Source organism: Hyaena hyaena, unplaced genomic scaffold, assembly GCF_003009895.1.
Source record: "Hyaena hyaena isolate Hyena2069 unplaced genomic scaffold, ASM300989v1 scaffold_313, whole genome shotgun sequence".
NCBI lineage: Eukaryota > Metazoa > Chordata > Mammalia > Carnivora > Hyaenidae > Hyaena > Hyaena hyaena.
The window spans coordinates 1117717-1137243 of NW_024080945.1; the positions used below are offsets into that span (position 1 = coordinate 1117717).

The 19527-nt window shown below is 42.8% G+C and overlaps 1 protein-coding gene across 4 annotated transcripts in view; it reads left to right on the forward strand.

The window, feature by feature from the left end:
- The window catches only part of KIF13A (kinesin family member 13A), a 216955-nt gene that overhangs the window by 195757 nt on the left and 1671 nt on the right, over positions 1-19527 (forward strand). For 2 of the 4 annotated variants that reach the window (XM_039248577.1, XM_039248578.1), the window contains 10 exons: positions 795-919; positions 1175-1351; positions 2061-2153; positions 2732-2884; positions 4122-4199; positions 7125-7172; positions 8228-8339; positions 9492-9643; positions 10117-10221; positions 16770-17558. In XM_039248577.1, coding sequence (XP_039104508.1) covers positions 795-919; positions 1175-1351; positions 2061-2153; positions 2732-2884; positions 4122-4199; positions 7125-7172; positions 8228-8339; positions 9492-9643; positions 10117-10221; positions 16770-17558 — 1832 coding nt within the window. The remainder of the gene's footprint in view (positions 1-794; positions 920-1174; positions 1352-2060; positions 2154-2731; positions 2885-4121; positions 4200-7124; positions 7173-8227; positions 8340-9491; positions 9644-10116; positions 10222-16769; positions 17559-19527) is intronic. The other 2 variants (XM_039248579.1, XM_039248580.1) reach the window with 1 other exon arrangement.

Sequence of the window (19527 nt, forward strand, 5' to 3'; positions counted from 1 at the left end):
TGTGCCTCATGACATGGTGAGTTCTCTGTTCTTGGAGGGAGAGGGGCAGAGGTCAGATGACCACTTATAGAACTTTGTAAAGGGTGGACCCCACCTACTGTAGGGCACTGGGAAAAAATGAACCTCATATTCTTTCAAGTGCTCAGAACTTTGAATCTTTTTTTTTTAATTTATTTATTTTGAGAGAGAGAATGCAAGTGGGGAAGGGTCAGAGAGAGAGAGAGAGAGAGAGAGAGAGAGAATACCAAGCAGCCCCCACAGCACCAGTGCAGAGCCCAACACAGGCCTCGAACTCATGAACTGCGAGATCATGACCTGAACCAAAACTAAGAGTCAGACACTTAACCAGCTGAGCCATCCGGGTGCCCCACAGAACTTTGATTCTAAATTGCTCATTTAGCTCTTCCAATCTCTAATCGTGTGTGAGCTATGTAAGTAGGACACAAGCCTGACCCCAGGTTGCACAAGAGATTGACCTCTGAAAGCAAAGTCTTGGGTGTTTTTGTAGGGAAAATATTTGCTTCTAGGAATGCCAATGCAACATATTTGTCCACTTTATCAGAGACTCACAGGGGACCTTTTTGGCTCTCCTAGTTGTCTCTGGAAAGGATACAAGCTATTGTGAGTTTCAGAGTCTCTGTTTCAACCGTGGGGTGAGGAAGGAAAGACGAAAATGAAAGTGTGTTTGTTACATGCAAACTTTATCCGTGAAAAGCATATTTAAAAAATGTCGGCGCTTGCTTAAAAAATGACTTCTCCTTCCACTTCCATTTCTGTGCCCTGGATGTGGTCAGCGGATGACCTCAGTGCCAACGAGCAGCTTGTGGGCCCCCACGCGTCCGGCGTGAATTCCATCCTGCCCAAGGAGCACGGCAGCCAGTTTTTCTACCTGCCCATCATAAAGCACAGTGATGAGGAGGTAATTGAAGCCTGAGGGCCTGTCCGTGGGCTTCCGGTTAGTGCACAGCCCAAGGCCCCTCTTCCCATGAAGCCACTGTGGTCTGCACCGGGAGAGAGGACTGGGCAACTTGAAAAGACAGATGTGTGTTATCACTCAGAAAAGTTGAAGAGGAACGTGTATAACTCAGCGGGGCTGCGTTTCTTTCTGCGTACGATGTACAAGTGCACCCCTGAGCTGTCTTTTTCCACCCCAACCCCAACCTTCCGTCCTTAGGTTTCAGCCACAGCCTCTTGGGACTCCTCAGTGCACGATTCGGTTCATCTGAATAGGGTGACGCCACAGAACGAAAGGATTTACCTCATAGTGAAAACCACGGTGCAGCTCAGCCACCCGGCTGCTATGGAGTTAGTATTACGAAAACGGATCGCAGCCAATATTTACAACAAACAGGTAGTAATGGCGCCTGATTCTGCTGTTGCCTTCATGAGCGTGAGGTCCCATCCTTCTGTCACAGAGCAGGGTTTTGTGGTGCCGATCCAGTGGATGTGCACATTCTTACCATTCTAGCCAAGTTGCAGTCTGATTCTCGTTGACCCAACATAGTGAGGCACACAGAGCACAGGTAGATGTCACCAACCAGAGGGCTTTCCGCCTCGGCCAACTTGAGATGCATCATCCTAGGAGGCAGTGGGGCAATGACATTTCACTGTTCGAAATAGGTTAAGTGACAAATCCCAGCAGGTTAGTGACAACACCGGGCAAGAAGCAGGCTGGAAATAAATCCCCGCTGCTTCCCCAGGTCTGACCCAGAGGTGCTGCTGCCCAGGGGTGCCTTCTTCTGCCTGTAGGGGGACAACACGTTGACTCAGGCCTGTCGAGATCAAAAGCAAGGCTGCCCATGGGGGAGAAGAGCAACCCCCCAAATCCCGGGACGGGCTGCAGATTCTGTTATCCGATCCCCAAATGACAGCTGGACACTGCTGTCCTCCCTCTCTCTCTGCCCCTCCCCCGCTCAGGGACGAGGAGTTTGGGTTCTGTTTTTCTGGATATTGTATGCACATCAAAAACGCAGTCCTTGATCATTTTACAGACTGCTTCAGCAGCTGACTAAAGTAAACAGCATTTCATATCACTTAATTCAGTTTTCCTTTCCTGGCAGAGTTTCACCCAGAGTTTGAAGAGGAGAATATCCTTGAAGAATATACTGTATTCCTGTGGTGTCACCTATGAATTAGTATCCAATATACCAAAGGTAAAATACCTATTACTCTTGAGAAATATCAAAATACACTGGGTGCCTGGGTGGCTCAGTTGGTTAAGCATCCAGCTTCGGCTCAAGTCATGATCTCACAGTTCGTGAGTTCGAGCCCCACATCGGGCTCTGTGCTGACAGCTCAGAGCCTGGAGCCTATCTTCGGATTCTGTGTCTCCGTCTCTCTCTGCACCTCCCCCGCTCATGCTCTGTCTCTCTCTGTCTCAAAAATAAATAAAAAACATTAAAAGTTAAAAAGAAAAAGAAGTATCAAAATACAAGTATTGGAGGGGCCGTCCGGGTGGCTCAGCGGGTTAAGCATCTGACTCTTGATTTCAGTTCAGGTCTTGATCTCAGGGTCGTGAGTTCACGTCCCTCATTGGGCACTGCATTGGGCTCCACATTGGGCAGGAAGCCTCTGGAAGGAAGGAAAAGAGGGAGGGAGGGAGGGAGGGAGGAAGGAAGGAAGGAAAGTATTGGAGAATATGTTAATTCTTAGAACGTTGAAATCACTTTCTCACCACGGTTTAGATAAAAAGATGACTCACAAAAGCGTTGTTATTGCCTTGTCACTTCAGGCAACAGAGGAGATTGAGGACCGGGAAACATTGGCTCTCATGGCAGCAAGGAGTGAAAATGAGGGCACTTCAGACGGGGAGACCTACATTGAGAAGTACACACGAGGCGTGCTGCAGGTGGAGAACATTCTGAGCCTTGAACGGCTCCGGCAGGTAAGTATAAGCAATATCTGGACCAGAAGACAAGATCACCAGCTTTCCCCCTCCACATGGACAAAGATGAATTTATTTACCAAGCACCTTCCCTCTGAATCTGTGAGAAAGGGAAGACTTGAGTAGCAGTCTCATTAGACAAAGTAGTTACTTTGAGGGGCGCCTGGGTGACTCAGTCGGTTAAGTGTCCGACTTCGGCTCAGGTCATGATCTCGCGGTCAGTTCGGTCAGTTCAAGCCCTGCATCGGACTCTGTGCTGAGAGACTGGAACCTGCTTCAGATTCTGTGTCTCCCTCTCTCTCTGCCCCTCCCTTACTCATGCTCTGCCTCTCTCTATCTCTCAGAAATGAATAAACATTTAAAAAAATAAAAGGACAAAGTAGTTACTTGGACCAAGTAGTATTAACAAAAATTAAAATAATGTGTACATTTTATTGAATACCTTCTCTGGAAGCACTGTGCACAAGTGATTTAAATACAGTCTTTCATTTCATCTTCAAGATTGCCCTATGAGGGAAATAAACAGTGTCACCATCCCCTTTTAGAAGTGAGAAAACTGAGGCCCCTGTAGTCAGCTAACCTTCCCCAGGCTACACAGCAAGCAAGTGGTACAGAGTCAGTTGTAAACCTGGAAGGCTTGATTCCAAAGTCCATAGGTTTCACCACATACTATTACTAACGAGCTCCCTAATTTTGGAGTCCAGGTTAACTTCTGAAACCATAGCAGTTCATTCAGGTGAATGTAGTCTAGGTAGTAGAAGTCTAAGGCAGGAATTATCATCCATGGAGGCAATAGTTGAAGTTAATGCAAAGTGCCTTGTGAGCAACAAAAGTACTAAGGTAGGCACATGTCAGAAAACTCTTTCTTTAGTGGGAGTCCCACCAAAGTTGCTGCATGAATAAAACACAAACAACATACAAGTTGACTGTGGTTTTGCAAATGACATCTATAGTTAGGGGTACTTCTGCGTTCTCTCTGCTTACCTATGTAAAATATTCACAACATAAATTAGTTTAGCAGTTTTCTAGCTTTTATTTATGGAAAGCATTTTTGGTAAGTTAAGGAAAAAGAAATTAGTGGGGTACAATAAAGATTCCAGCTCTTGTAAATTTGAGAGGGGTTGTGGGGTCGAAATAATGTGTATTTCTATATTTTCTAAATGTTCCACACTAAACGTGTGTTGTTTTTGTCATCAGAAGGAAAAAAAAAAATGAATGCTATCTTGAAATTTTATAGGCGGTCACGGTCAAAGAAGCCCTGTCCACGAAAGCTCGGCATCTAAGGAGGAGCCTAAGCACACCAAATGTTCATAATGTGAGCACACCCTACCTGGGTTCTGTTGGTCCGGCCGTGGGTCAGGGGGTTGGAGGGCAGTGTGTATGGGGCCCTGGAGTCAGGGTGTGCGGGTAGGAATAGGTGTACCCTGGTGTGAGCCTCCCGTAGCGCCACACCTGTCCTCTCTCCTAGGGAACCAACCACACCAGAGAGCGCGGTTATGGTCACATGACTGAGCCTGTAGTGGGGTCTTACAGACTTCTTGTCATAAGGTTATGTCCTTGAAAGTAGTTTCCTGAGACATAAGTGCATGTAGTCAGTTTAAGGGTGGTAGAGTCAGCTAAATATCCTGGCTGCCGCTTGTGAGTCCGTTTCTATGGCCTGTTCGAGCTGCCCTGGTGGATTCTACTGTGCTGCCCGTCAGTGTGACGGGGCTCCGGGCACCTTCACATAGACGCTCCTCTAGTCCCTGGTGTCTCCTGTGACCCTGGATTCTCTTCCTCAGTTGGTTCATCTGGAACATCCAGTTGACAGAAACTGCTTCTAGTGCAGGGAACACTGTCATGGGAAGAGATGACAGAACAGGGCATGGACAATTGCAAAGCAGTCTCTTCTCCAGAAGCAGCAGAGTGAAAGACCGCGCCATGGAAAAGCACAGTATTCTTGCCCTCCTTGTGTCCAGAATTGCCAGGAAGTGATTGAAACCATGGCGAACATTGCTAAAAGTTGTACAACAGGCCGCAAAGCAATCCCAGCAAATCCCTATAATCGTTTTCATACAGGTTACTTCTGACCACGATGCAGTTGTTAGAAACTGATAATAGGAGCCTCATACAGTGTAAATTGAAAAAAAAAAAAGAAAAAGAAATGGTCTTTTAATTAAGTTTTGGGGATCAAAGAAGACATCATAATGAAAATCAGGATGTATTTAGAACGAAATGATAATAAAAACTGGTACACGTAGCAGTACTTGTGGGATGTGGTTGGAAGTAGTACTGTAGACAGAAGTGGGGCTCTGAATTCCCTGTTATTTCACTTATACAGCTGAATACTTGAGAGTAGAGAAAACGAAAGAACGTTGAGCTACTATTAGGGATGTATGGCTCTTGTATTAAAAAGAAGAGTGAAAAACATTGAGGGAACCATCTGTGCTAAAAGGTGTAGACAGACCACTTATGAAGTATTCTGTCCACCTCTAGCCCCCTAAAAAATGAACCGGCATCTGACCAAGACTCTGAATCTAACTGCTAAATGGTTACAGGGGACAGAAGAGAATGTTAAATGACACAGTGGGGACTCAGTTAGCAAGAGGAAAACTTGATGGGAACAAACGATGTAGAAAAGGGCAAACTCCTAAATTAAGAGACAAAATACATCATCTGATTGCGATGTACAAATTGTTGTGGTCCTGATTCGGAATTCATTGAAAATGTTTGAGACATTTGAACACTGGAGGGTATCTGATACTATTTAGGAATCCCTTAAGTTTTTAAGATGTGATAATGGTATTATGTTTATTTTTTTTTTAATTAAACTCATGACCCCAAGATCAAGAGTCATATGCTCTTCTGACTGAGCCACCCAGGCGCTCCTGTGGTTATTGTTTTTTTAAAGAGAGGAGGAATTCTGTATTTTTTTTAGAGATTCACAGAGAAGTATTTATGGATAAATAATTTTTAAGTTAAGAAAAACAAAATCAGAATTTAAAAAATTTTAAGCTAATAATAAATACTAGAGCAGAATCCTGATAAATTCAAAGAAGGAAATAATAAAGATTAGAACATAGATGTATGAAATAGAAAACCACCAATGGAGTCAACAAAGCTGGGCTACAGGCTTTTGAAAAGACTGGTCAAATGGACTGACTTCTAGTAAAGTTTAATGGGGGAAGAAAAATTATTGGGATAATAAATTCAAATATTGAAAATAAAAATGGACATATCACTACAGACAAAATGGAGATTTAGACAGATTTAAGAGCAAACCATGGAAACATTATATCAGTAAGTGTAAAAGCTTCAGCAAAATGGAATTTTCCTATAAAAAGCGAATCAAGAAGACACAGAAAACCTCAATGCAGTTATCACCATAAAGCCTAAATTCATGGAGAGAGAGACTATGTTCATTGATGGGAACACACAGTATCAAAAAAGCTGGCACATCTCCTTAAACTGATATATCAATTTCCAACATAATCCCCTATAGGATTTCATAAGCTGACCCTAAAAATTGCTGTGGAAGAGCATAGTGGGAGGCCCACATACCTTATCTGCAGCCCAGAACTTTCATGCTCTAATATATACTCTAGAGCCTCTCCTAGAAACAGGATGGAGGCACCTGGCCAGCTGGCTCAGTACATAGAACACGTGACTCTTGATCTTGGGGTTGTGAATTCAAACCCCATGTTGGGTGTAGAGATTACTTAAATAAAAAAGCAAACGAACTTAAAAAGAAACATAGGATGTATTTAGAACTAAATAATGCCAAAATAGTATACATGTCCGTCAGTGTGGGATATAGCTAGAGTGGTACTTAGGAACAGTAACGATAATTTATTTCATCAAAGTTTGTAAGAGACAAAAGTTAGAAGTGGCCTACATGTCTGTCTAGAATAGAACAAATAAATTATGAGACTGAGTAAAAAGACCATGTATGTAAGATACCACTTGTTTTCATTATAAAAATATGCAAAAAATATATATTATGTGTGCATATAATATTTTTATATATATTATGTGTATATATATTTTACACGTACATCCATTTTATGTATGTAAGTAACGATATGAAGCTGGTGTGGGAATAATAAACCCCAAATTGAGGGTAGTTCTTCCTGAGGACTAGAATGAAGAGGGATATGAGAAGGTCGCACAGATTTCAACTGTAAATCAACACTACGTTTCTGTGTATGTAGTTTATGTTAAACATAGAAACTACATTGATAAAGCCATTGATCTCTTACAGGTCTCCTCCAGCCGACCAGACCTTTCTGGCTTTGATGAAGATGATAAGGTGTGCACTTAACACGGCTAGATTATTAGCAGCATCTAAGTCTGAAAATTTAGGGTATCCTGGTGTTTTGAAAATCTCAGGATTTCCTATCTCACTCAATCTTATTCTGATTATTGTCTCCACATGTCCATTTCCAAGTTCAAATAGTTGATATGAAATTGCTGTGCACTCAGTGTTACATTACAAGTTAGCACATTTTCCATACCAGGTTAACACTACACATAACTGAATATATATGTTAATGGGTCTAACTCATTGCTTTAAGGCAGTATTATATCCACCCTAGCAAAATCAAAATTATTTCAAGTAGGTAAATTTAGGGATTTAAAATTAGAGACATATTACAACATCACCTTATTCAGCAAATATTTCTTGGAACATATATTGTATATATGTCCCTGTGCCAGGGACCAAGTGATTCAAAGACTATAAGCACCATTATGCCCTCAAGAATTTTAAAATCTAGTCTTTAGTGGCAGCCAACTCCTGTGAAGTTGAAGTAAGATTAAATAAGCTTAAGTGATACACAAAAATTTTCTCTTTCTAGTACACCAATATCTTAAGCCAGTTTGATCCTTTTAAATCTCACGCATATGTAGTAGAGTCACTGTACCACCTGGTTTGTCTGGGGCAATCCCAATGTATGCCTGCTACTCAGGCAAAATTATCAGTGGAACCATTTCACCCTGAAAAGTGTTTCATTGTGGCCTTTAAATGACCCAGTCATCCTAGATACACACCAAATTTGTCAAAGTGGCTGCCTCTGGGGAGGAAGGAAAATGAATGGAACTGTAGGGGTTCTCGAGGGGATTTTACTCTATTCAATCTTGAACACACATGATACAGGATTAACATGAACACTCTAGCTATATCTTGGGTATGACAGTATTGGTCATGTCATTCAGTCATTCATACCTTTCTCTATGTCAGAAATATTTTATGATAAAAATAAGAGCACATACTGCCTTTAAAAATTAGAACAAAACTCAAATCTGGGCTTCGTTTCTCATTTTAAAGGAGTTTAATTACAGCTAACCCATGTCTTTACCTTGTAGGGTTGGCTAGAGAACCAATTAGACATGTCTGACTACAGCTCCAGTTACCAAGATATAGCCTGTTATGGAACTTTACCCAGGGATTCGCCTCGAAGGAGTAAAGAAAGTAGTGGTGAGATTGTTTTTCTGTGTTCTTTCTTTATAATTTCTTAGGAGAAGCATGGGGGGAAATCCTTTTATAGGTGGCATGTAATAAGATAGGAACCTGAAATTCTAGTGGGCTGGAGGATTCTAAACTGTCTTCTTGAATAGAACATGTCAAATGTTCACTTATTTGATTTCTTTTTGCTTTGTAGCCAGTATATCTTCCAGATAATAATAGGCTTTTTGTGTAGTACATTAGAATTTTCAAATCCTTTTTCCTACATCATTTCTTGAATTTGAAGTCAGTTTTGAGACGCACACAAATCTTACTATGTTATGGTTAGACTTCATTCTTTACAAAAGAATATCTACCTGTGTGATATTTTTGTACTCAAAAGATTTTTTTAGAAGAATTTTTTGATTCCCAAAGCAGTTTCAAAAGTGATACTAGAAATGAGGTTGATCAGTGAGCGCATTATTCCCTAATGTAATCTCCCTGTGCCCTGGAAGGAACAGCATTCTTTGAATACATAAATCAGCTTATTTTACCTACTAAATGACACTGTACCAGAGAAATGGGGAAAAAAATACAGAAGGAGGAAAAGAGGCCCAAAAGGCCAGAAGTGAGTGAAAGCAGGAAGAGGAATTGTTCTTCCTTAGCCTTATGGAGCAGGGTGGCTTGAGAGAAAAGGTTGCTTGCAAGAAAATTTATACAGGATCCGTTCATTGAATGTTTATTGAGCCTCTGCTTGCTCTATGCAGTGAAAGGTACAAAAAGGTACCATTCTAGATCCTAAAATCTAACCGTGGAATGAGATACATAGAAAATTAGATGATAAAGGGCCCAAATGCAGGTACGGGACAATAGAGTCCAGGAATTCAGAGCAATGGAAAATCAGCCTGAGCTGAAATCGGTCTGATAGGTGGTACTTCAAGCCAGATCTTGAAAAGAAGGTAGAAAATTTAGTTTCTGCTTCCTTCGATGCCGCCCAGCCCTTTGATGACTGTCTGTGACTTGGTGGAAACATCTCCATTCTTGCCCACCTCTGAATCCTCAGCCAATTAGCAGGTTAATTTCTGTGTTACACCAGATCCTCCTCTGGCTAGGTGATGGCTGCGTTTCCCGGGCGCTGGTTAAAGTGCTCTGTGCCTGTGAACCATGCCTGTCTGTCTTCCCCAGGTTGTACATCAGAGAACCCTCACGCCTTAACAGTCAGTCCTTTTAAAGCGTTCTCTCCTCAGCCGCCGAAGTTTTTCAAACCCCTAATGCCGGTAAAAGAGGAACATAAAAGACGGATAGCTCTTGAAGCAAGGCCTCTTCTAAGCCAGGAGGTAAGCACCAGAGTTCTGCGTAAACTAGACCAGAATCGTGCGGCCTGGGGAGCAGCGACAGTGTGCATTAACAAGCTGGGTGCTGCGTGTAGGCACGTGTGGGTCACACAGGGTCACGCCGGAAGTTTTTGTGTGTTGTTATTGCTGTTATTTTCTTTCTGCTTATGGCTTTTCAAAGTATTTTTTTTTAAACATTCCAAGTGAGAAAGAGACATTCCTTAGGTGTTTGGAAAATAGTACGGGCTTTTTTTTTTTTTTTTAATTTGATAAAGCCAGTTATGCTATTTGCCATTAGTCTGTGTAGTCTTGTCAGATTTCATCAGTGGTTTTAACTTCGGCCTGCGAAATCTCTGCACTACTCACACGGAATATAAGTGTTTGTGTTGCTTTGCTAACTTGCACGTACTTAACCGTGTATTTCGGCTGTCGGCGTCTTCTGTGTGTGATGCATCTGTGTGTCTTAACCTTTGCAGAGCATGCCTCCACCTCAGCCACATAACCCTGGCTGCATTGTGCCCTCGGGAAGCAATGGCAGCAGCATGCCACCAGAGCACAATAGCAAACGTGAGAAGAAGATTGTAAGTTCCGGAACCATTTCTGTCATATTGCCTGGTGGTGGGTTTTAAGGCCCTTTCACAGACAATCATCCAAATCCTTTAAGAAGAAATTAAGATAATGTATTGAGTCTCTCTCTCTTTTTTTTTTTTAAAGAAAAAATGTGATCACTGGTAATGAAATGTTGCATGAATGTGCCCATGACCTTTGATTCTTCTAAGTTCATTTTTTTTTTTTTTTTTTTTTGCTTAGTATCAACTCACTTAGAAAAAGGGCAAAAGGCACTCTTACTGATTCTAGTCTTTAAAAAGGGTAACAAAGAGATCACTTTAACTGATTCTGGATCTTTCTAATGTGTCTCTGCATACTGCTCAGATTCTGAAGTTAATCTACCTAGAGGAGTTGCACTTACTTGCAGTGAGTAATCATGCACTTAGCTGTGGGTATGTTTGAAATCAAGCTCCTTTCATGTCGCCTGATGCTACCGCTAAGCCCTGTGGCAAACCCTCACTGCCCCTGTTGCCGCCTCAGCACCTCAGGCGGCAAAATAGGTCCCAACCCCTCAGTGTCAGGCTGGCTCTTGGGATGGCTTATCTGTATTTCAGCCACAGGTAGGTCGTAACGCCCTTTCCCAGCTCTTGGTTTTCAAATTGCACATTTGAAAATCGTTTTTAAGACACTGTTAGACCAGGCACGTGGGATTATAAGTGATACCTCAATTCAGAAAACAAATTGTAGGGCACCTGGGTGGCTCTGTCAGTTAAGTATCTGACCCTTGGTTTCAGCTCAGGTCATGATCTGACGGTTTGTGGGGTCAAGCCCTGCATCAGGCTCTGCGCTGGTGGTGCGGAGCCTGCTTAGGATCTTCTCTCCCTCCCTCTCTCAAAATAAATAACTTTAAAAAATAAAATAAAATAAAAAAACCATATTCCCGGGCCTGGAAACAGTTCTCTTATCTTGTGTCTCCGCTTTCACTTTCCTGGGGCTTCCTAGGCTTTGAAAAAGTGAAGCCGCTTGGAGCAAGACAGAGCTGCTCGATGTTTACATCTGTGGACAGTCTGATCTGTGGGCAGCCCGTGGGAGGTTTCCTTTCCCAGCTGCACATGTCAGACCCCGTCCAAAGACTCATGGGTGTGAGGTCCTCTAACGGTTCTAAATTGGGCTCCTGCTGCACGCTGTGTGAACCTAACAGGAACTTAACCCGGGAATGCCCCTGGCCACCCACCTGCATGCTGGGAGAGCTCGCGCGCCTTAGGAAATGACCTCCTCATTCTTCCTGTCCGTGGAGGACAGAAGAAAAGGCACCATTTCCCCCTCCCCTGTGTCCCTCTCCCCACCATTGCCTCTGTGTCCTCCCTGCCCCTCAATCCCAAGTCTCCATCATAGTTCCTGCTGGAGAAGAGGGTGAACGGCAGCACCTGCATCTCTGAATCCTAATACATTGCTCAGTCACTTACTTGACCTCTCCCTGCTTGATTAATAAGGCTGCAGCATGGACTAAAAAGGCCAACTGGCTAGTTTGTGACCCCTTCAAACTCTCTGGCTCTCTGGCTGGTTGGATCTGTTGGATGAAGTGGAACCTACTACCATGATGCACGGGTAGTAAATGTAAACCTCGGGTAACGATCCTTTCTGGTAGAACACCCGTCAGGAGGCTTCTGGATGACCTTCTGGGACTACCCAGCAGATGGTGCCACTGTTGACAGAGTTTGCCTCTTTGTTATTTTCTTTACTTTCCTTGTATTATTTTTACATAAAACCCCTCTCAGGACTTGTAGCTAGCAGAAGGTAGGATGCAACAGGCTTCTCTTAAGCCAGCAACTCTCAAGCAGCACTTAGCCTCTGTGCGGTTACACACACCTTGAAGACTACTGGGTAGGGTTTGAGGGTACCATTTTTCTTGCTGGAATCTTGAGAGAACTGCCTCTACTCTCAGAAATCTGGCTCAAAATTGGGATGACTGGGTGGCTCATTGGTTAAGCGTCTGACTTCAGCTCAGTCATGATCTCACGGTTCATGGGTTCGAGCCCCACGTCAGGCTCTGTGCTGACAGCTCAGAGCCTGGAGCCTGTTTCAGATTCTGTGTCTCCCTCTCTCTCTCTAACCCTCCCCTGCTCACACTGTCTCTCTCTCTCTCTCTCTCTCTCTCTCTCTCTCTGTCTCTCTCACAAATAAATTAAAAAACATTTAAAAATTTAAAAAAAAAACTATTTAACTGTTTGATTTATTTCAGATAGTGGCTTTTCCAGGATGTTTTGGTAGATTTTAAGGGTATTGCTTGCTTGATCTGAGGTTCTAGTTCTCTTCAGGAAGCTTTCATTTTATTTTTCCTCTTACAAATGGACATAAACTGCTTTATCCCTTTGTTCCCCATTCACTCTCTTTCCTTTTCCACTCTTGAAAAATCAGAGGGTGAATCAGTGGTTCAGTCTGATCAATAGAGTTTGAAATAATTTTTGATAATTTCACATAGAATATAGTTAAATATAGCTAGGCTTGATTCTTTTAAAAAAATTTTTTTAAGTTTATTTATTTTGAGAAAGCATGTTCACGCAGGCAGGAGAGGGGCAGGGAGAGAGAGGATTCCAAGCAGGCTCTGCACCACCAGCACAGAGCCTGATGTGGGGCTCAAACCCACAAACTGTGAGATCATGATGTGAGCCAAATCCAGAGTCGGATATTAACAGACTGAGCTAATCAGCGTACTGAGGCTTGATTCTTAAAGCAGCGTTTGTTGTCTGATCAGTTTGGAAAGATACACAAATGTACTTCATGTCTTGTTTGAATGACATAGAGGCAACAATATGCCTTTGGAAACTATCTTTTTAAGTCACTAAGCAAAGAGACAATTAGAAGGGGAATCACTTCTCCCTCTCTTGGGTCTTGCATAGATAGCGTATAGTTTATTTCTCCATTTTACAGCCGAGTGACTTGCCCAAAGTCTCGCAGTTATTGAGAGCATAACAACAAAGGCTTCGTCATCCCTCAGCAGAATTGGGCTGACTCCAGGTGCTCCCCAAAATAGTGCAGTTTCAGTCGCCCTGTTGCTGCGGTTTCTAAGAAAGGCTGCCTGCCTTTTAGTACCATGGACAGAAGTACTGGGGCCCGAGGCTGATAGAGTCCTTCTGAAAAGCACTGAATTGCAAAAGTCAAATCATGAAGACTGTAGCTATTGAGAGGCTTGAGAACTTGACTTCATGGGTCACTTTTAGGTAGGGTCTTAAACCTTCTGGTCCTTAAGACATAGTAGGAAGGTGCTTAGCTTAGTGTCCTTGAAGATACAATGATAAATATTTCTGGAATAGAAAGTCTATCTAACCAAATTCCCTTATGGCACAGTTTAAGCCAGTTTTAAGTCCTCTTTTTTCTCCTTAAAGGCAATGACTCAATAAACCTTCAGTCTGTTTACATGTTAGGAAATACTTAATCTCTACTGAGTTTTCTTTCTTTTTTTTTTTGGATAACTTATCCCAACTCCTCTAGCCTCTTGCTTGGGTCATTCCCTCCCCCAGTCCCATCCCAAGTGCAACACTATGTACTAATCCCTATTTGAACTTAAACTCTTGGTGGTTTTGTATACTCTTCAGTTTTACTAAGCTCCTTCTAGTCCTTTAGGAATACCTGTTTCTACACAGTAAACTATGATTGAATATTTCATTCAGCAAAGTTGTGTTTTAGGATGAGAGGTCTTTCCTCAGTCTTGAGAAGAAATAACTTCAGGCATAAAAAGGGCTCCAAATTACTAATTCTCATATTAAGATTTGGTTTTCTTTTCAACAACTAACTTTTCAGTAATTAATTGCATCAAAGACTCCAGGGCTTGGGGACTTATATTTCTTTGCCAGCTGAAATAAAAAAATATATATAAGGGGGGAGGGGCACCTGGCTGGCTCAGTTAGTAAATCATGCAACTCTTGATTTTGAGGTCATGAGTTTGAGCCTCACATTGGGTATAGAGCTTACTTTAGAAAAGAAAGGAAGGAAGGAAGGAAGCGAAGGAAGGAGGGAGGGAGGAAGGAAGGGAAGGAAGGAAGGAAGGAAGGAAGGAAGGAAGGAAGGAAGGAAGGAAGGAAGGAAGAAAAAAGAAAAGAAATGTAAGCACTAGAAATTCAATTTTGAGTCAAACATGTCAAGTAGAAGGACAGCTGGATGGCTCAGTCAGCTAAGCATCCGACTCTTGAGGAGCCTGGGTGGCTCAGTTGTTTAAGCATCTGACTTTGGCTCAGATCATGATTCTCATGGTTCTTGGGTTCTAGCCCCACATTGGGCTCTGTGCTTACAGCTCAGAGCCTGGAGCCTGCTTTGGATTCTGTGTCTCCCTCTCTCTCTCTGCCCCTTCCCCACTCATGTACTCTCACTGTCTCTCTTTTTCTCTCTCAAAAATAAATAAACATTAAAAAAAAATTTTTTTTAAAGCATCCAATCCTTGATCTTGGCTCAGGTCATGATCTCATGGTTCATGAGGTGGAGCCCTACATGGGGCTCTGTGCTAACACTGAAGAGCCTGCTTGGGATTTTCTCTCTCCCTCTCTATGTCCCTCCCCTGATCATGCACACACACACTCTCTCTCTCTCTCTTACTCTCACTCTCTCAAAATAACTAAATAAGCTTTAAAAATTTTTTAAAAAACCAATAAATATGCCAAGTAGAGAATCAAGAAAATATGGGCAAAAGCTACAGATTGAATTCTGTCTAATCTTTGCTCCTTTCCAAACTTCCCCTCAACCCCCTTTTTTTAATAATGCTGCTTGATTAGCTAAAAATAAGGTGGTGAGATTAGTGTTGCCAAAAAATTTGTTTTGCTAATTTCTGGAATTTTTATCAGTGATACTTGATAGTCATTCACCTTTGATTTTTGTTTTTTTGTTTTTGCTTTTTTTAGTTTATTTATTTTTGAGAGAGAAAGTGCAAGTGGGGGAGGGGCAGAGAGAGAGGGAGTGAATGAATCCTGAGCAGGCTCTGCACTGTCAGCATGGAGCCCAATTCTGGGCTCAAACTCACAAACTGCGAGATCATGACCTGAGCCAAAGTCAGAGGCTCATCCGACTGAGCCACTCGGGTGCCCCTTACCTTTGATTAATAGCCATGGAATTAAGACAACTGATGCTTTTCCATAACTTATATTCAAGTTATTTTAAAAACTAAGGAGCACTGAAGACTATTAAGGTATTTATTTAGTTATTTAGCATCTTATGCAAAAGAAATTATTACTGTAAAATTCAGTAGATGAAATTTATGTTAATTTGTGAACTACCATCTCTCATATCCTTCGATCATGTTTTTCTTCACCTTCTCCACCCTCTCTCTCCCCTCAGCCTTTTGAAATGATTCTTTAATGAGTAAGGCTAATGTTTTCGTTCCAGGTATTTACGGTCTCCTTGTTATTATACCAAATGAAATTTCCACCCACCAAAACAGGGTCCAGTATCATTCTAAGAGCAAGGACCCAAAGTCCTAACTCCATGAGGGCAGGACCCATGCCTGGTTTGGCTCAACATTGGCATTCCTAGTTCTTAGGACAATGACTGGCATACAGTGGATGCTTGACGAATACTCATAGAATGAAAGACATGTTTTCAGAGAAGAGGAATATTTGTTTATGAGGTTAATTAAAAATGACTAGAAAGTGATATCATTGTTTTTCTTTTTAAGTAAGCTCTACATCCAATGTGGGGCTCAAACTCACGACCCCAAGATCAAGAGCAGCATGCTCTACTGACCAAGCCAGCCAGGTGCTCCTCGTCATTTATTTTTATTTGAACATAAAACTTCTACATGTTTTATATTGGTTTCTACCAAATACAAAAGAGACAGACTGGGGAGTGGAGAGTACCCACTTCGGCATATATACCAGTTTTTACAAACAAACGCTACTCGACAAAGGAGATTTTCATTTAAACCTCAGTATCTTCCTCACCTTCTGGCCAAATTCTCTATCCATAATTCTCCAAAACTCTAGAAAGTGTTCATTGTTAGACCTACTGGTAGTGTTTTATAGCCTTACAGCGTTTAGTGTAACACTGGGAATGTGTGATGAAATCATGTTCATTGACCTTTTCACTGTTGATATCTTTATTTTACTGTCCTCCCTTCCCCATAAAATAGCTCAGAAACCGTATACAAATTACCTTACTTACCTGCGCTTGGCTTCCCAAAGGAGGATCGTAAGAACAAAAGACACAGCAGCTCTTCTCTGCCCTTGGCTGTCCCTCTCCTCATTTCATTGGCAAAGGGAAACATCACAACTGAAAACTAATCATCAGTTAAAATTAATTAGGAGTCCACTGCACTTAAACCAGGGAAGGAAACATTTCTAATTAGCAGTGAGTGAGCACAGAAGAAATAAATCTCCTATGTATAGGCAATCATGGGTTTAGCTCACAGATCTCTGAGAATAATGTACTTGTGTCCACCACAGGTGACAAGATTTAACCAAACTCGGGAAGAAAGAAGAATAAGAACACTACACATGCGAATATGAATGCCTTTAATAGGAATGTATTTAAAACTTGTCTCAACAATAATGTCTCCAAAAGGAACTAATGAGTGACTTCTGCTTCATTACCATAGGACTCTGAGGAGGAGGAAAATGATCTGGAGGCTCTTAACAGGAAGCTGATAAGTTCCCAGCCTTATGTGCCTGTGGAGTTTGCGGACTTCAGTGTTTACAATGCCAGCTTGGAGAACAGGGAGTGGTTTTCTTCAAAAGTAGATTTGGTGAACTCAAGGGTCTTGGAGAAAGAGGTGTCCCGTAGCCCTACCACCAGCAGTATTACCAGCGGCTACTTTTCCCACAGTGCCTCCAACGTCACTCTGTCCGACATGGCGGTCCCTTCTAGTGACAGCTCAGACCAGCTAGCCATTCCCACAAAGGATACGGACTCCAGTGAGCATTACGGACCGTCACTGGTGCATGATTTCAGACCGTCCTCAAACAAAGAGTTGACAGAACTAGAGAGAGGCTTGGTTAAAGAGAAGGTAATTATGGTGCCACTCAAGGAAAACAGTGCCTTAGCCAAAGGGAGCCCATCACCCCAAAGCATCGCTGAGAAACACTCCAAGACGCTCTGTTGGACTGGCTCCTGTTCAGGACAAGATGCCTGCTCCGGCCGAAACGGCCAGCCAGCCAGAGAGTTTTACCCCAGGGAAGTGACCATAGAGCACACCACAGATATCCTTGAGGACCATTCTTTCACAGAGTTTATGGGTGTGTCCGATGGGAAGGATTTTGACGGCTTGACAGATTCTTCAGGAGAGCCTTCAAGTCGAAGAAATCTACCCAATAAAATGGACAGGAAAAGTATCTCGGATGGGCCGCAGGGCCCCGCCCAGCTGCCTTCCTCGGCAGGGAAAGGCCAGGTAATGAATTCTAGAGGCAGTCCTCGGTGCCCCGTACTGCTGGGGAGCCTGCCCGGTTGTGCCCCGAGCCCCGGAGGCGCTTCTCCACTGGACTTAGTAGGAGAGGTTCACTCAGTGCTTCTGACGGGGAAGATGGGCTCGCTGGAGAGCAAGCTCACACCCACCGCTGGGCGCCAGCCAGCCAGCTCTGTGCTGTGTCACATGGGACAATGGAATATGAGGACCAGTGGCTTTTTATATATATATAACTTTTTAAAGTTTATTTTTTACTTTAGAGAAAGAGACACATAGAGCGTGAGCAGGAGAGGGGCAGAGGTGGTGGGGAGACACAGAATCTGAAGCAGGCTCCAGGCTCTGCGATGTCAGCACAGAGCTAGACGTGGAGCTTGAACCCGCACACCGTGAGATCATGACCTGAGCCAAAGCCGGACCCTTAACTGAGCGAGCCACCCAGAAGCCCTGGACCAGTGGCTTTCTAACTGGCATGTGGGTTGGTGACAAATTAAGCTTTCACATGGGCAAAGATCATTCAATCTCATATTATTCTCTGAGATGTTTAATTACTGGCTATCCCAAGGCAGTCAGGTAGCATCTACTGTATTTGGTGAAATCTGTGACTTCTAAAAATACTAGATAAACCATTATTTTAGGTATCATTACAAAAAATACTTCCAATGAAACCACTTCACATTAGGGGTGCCTGGGTGGCTTAGTCGGTTAAGCGTCCGACTTTCGCTTAGGTCATGATCTCGCGGTTCGTGGGTTCGAGCCCCGCGTCGGGCTCTGTGCTGACTGCCAGCTCAGAGCCTGGAGCCTGTTTCAGTCTGTGACTCCCTCTCTCTCTGACCCTCCCCTGCTCACGCTGTCTCTCTCTCTCTGTCTCCTAGAAATAAGTAAACATTTCAAAAAAAAAAAAAAAAGAAACCACTTCACATTAGTAGATGTGTAAGACACATCCCAATCTCAGAGGTGTTAAAAAGGGACGTAGGGGAAGGGAGGCAGGAATTGTAGAATTGACTTTAAAAACCATCATTTGGGGCACCTGGGTGACTCGGTTGGGTGTCTGACTTCGGCTCAGGTCATGATCTCATGGTCCATGGGTTCGAGCTCCACGTCAGGCTCTGTGCTGACAAGCTCAGAGCCTGGAGCCTGCTCTGGATTCTATGTCTCCCCTTCTCTCTGCTCCTCTCCTGTTTGCACTCTGTCTCTTTCTGAAAACTAAAGAAACATTAAAAAAGAATTTTTTTTTAAACGTCATTTGGTGCCCATAGGTAAAAGCATGTTTGGGGGAAGTATAGGTAAATTCCCAGAGCAGTTGAAGTTTGGGCTTTGGAAGTTACCAGGTTGGTTATAATGTTTAATTTTATAGTTTAATAGTTTAATTTTTTAGTTTCATTCCTAAACTAATGGAACAAAGTGGATGTTTCCTGACAGTCCTAAAGAAAACAGCAAATTATATAAATGAGAGATTATCCACCTCTGGGGGCTCGGCTCCTGAAAGCCACCATTTCTTTCCATCCAGGGTCACTGTTTTCGTCTCACGCCCACTGCAACTGAATGAGGGGAATGGGAGGGCCAGAATTTAGCAAAACAAAGAGCAGGCAGAACTGGAAAGATAATCTAGAAAGATATGAGGCCATCGGTCTCTACTTTGCTGAGGAAGTTATTCTGGTTTGGTGGCTTTTCCCCCACAAGCTCTGCCCCTTTTCATACTAGCCCTTAACATTTCAGTGTGGTCACTTACACAGGGTGATGTGGGATTACGGTGATTTGATTCTTTTTATATTGCTTTATTATTTTTGTTGTAATACTATCTGGTTTTAGTAGGTTACGGCGACAGTTTTTTACTTTAACGTTGGGTCTTGCTGCCATCACTTTTGCTAGAAGCTTCACCTTGGGACAAGGTTTCTCCCTTGTCTAGTGTAAACCCTAGAACCGGATTCCATAATAAAGTGCATCCTGTGGGTGC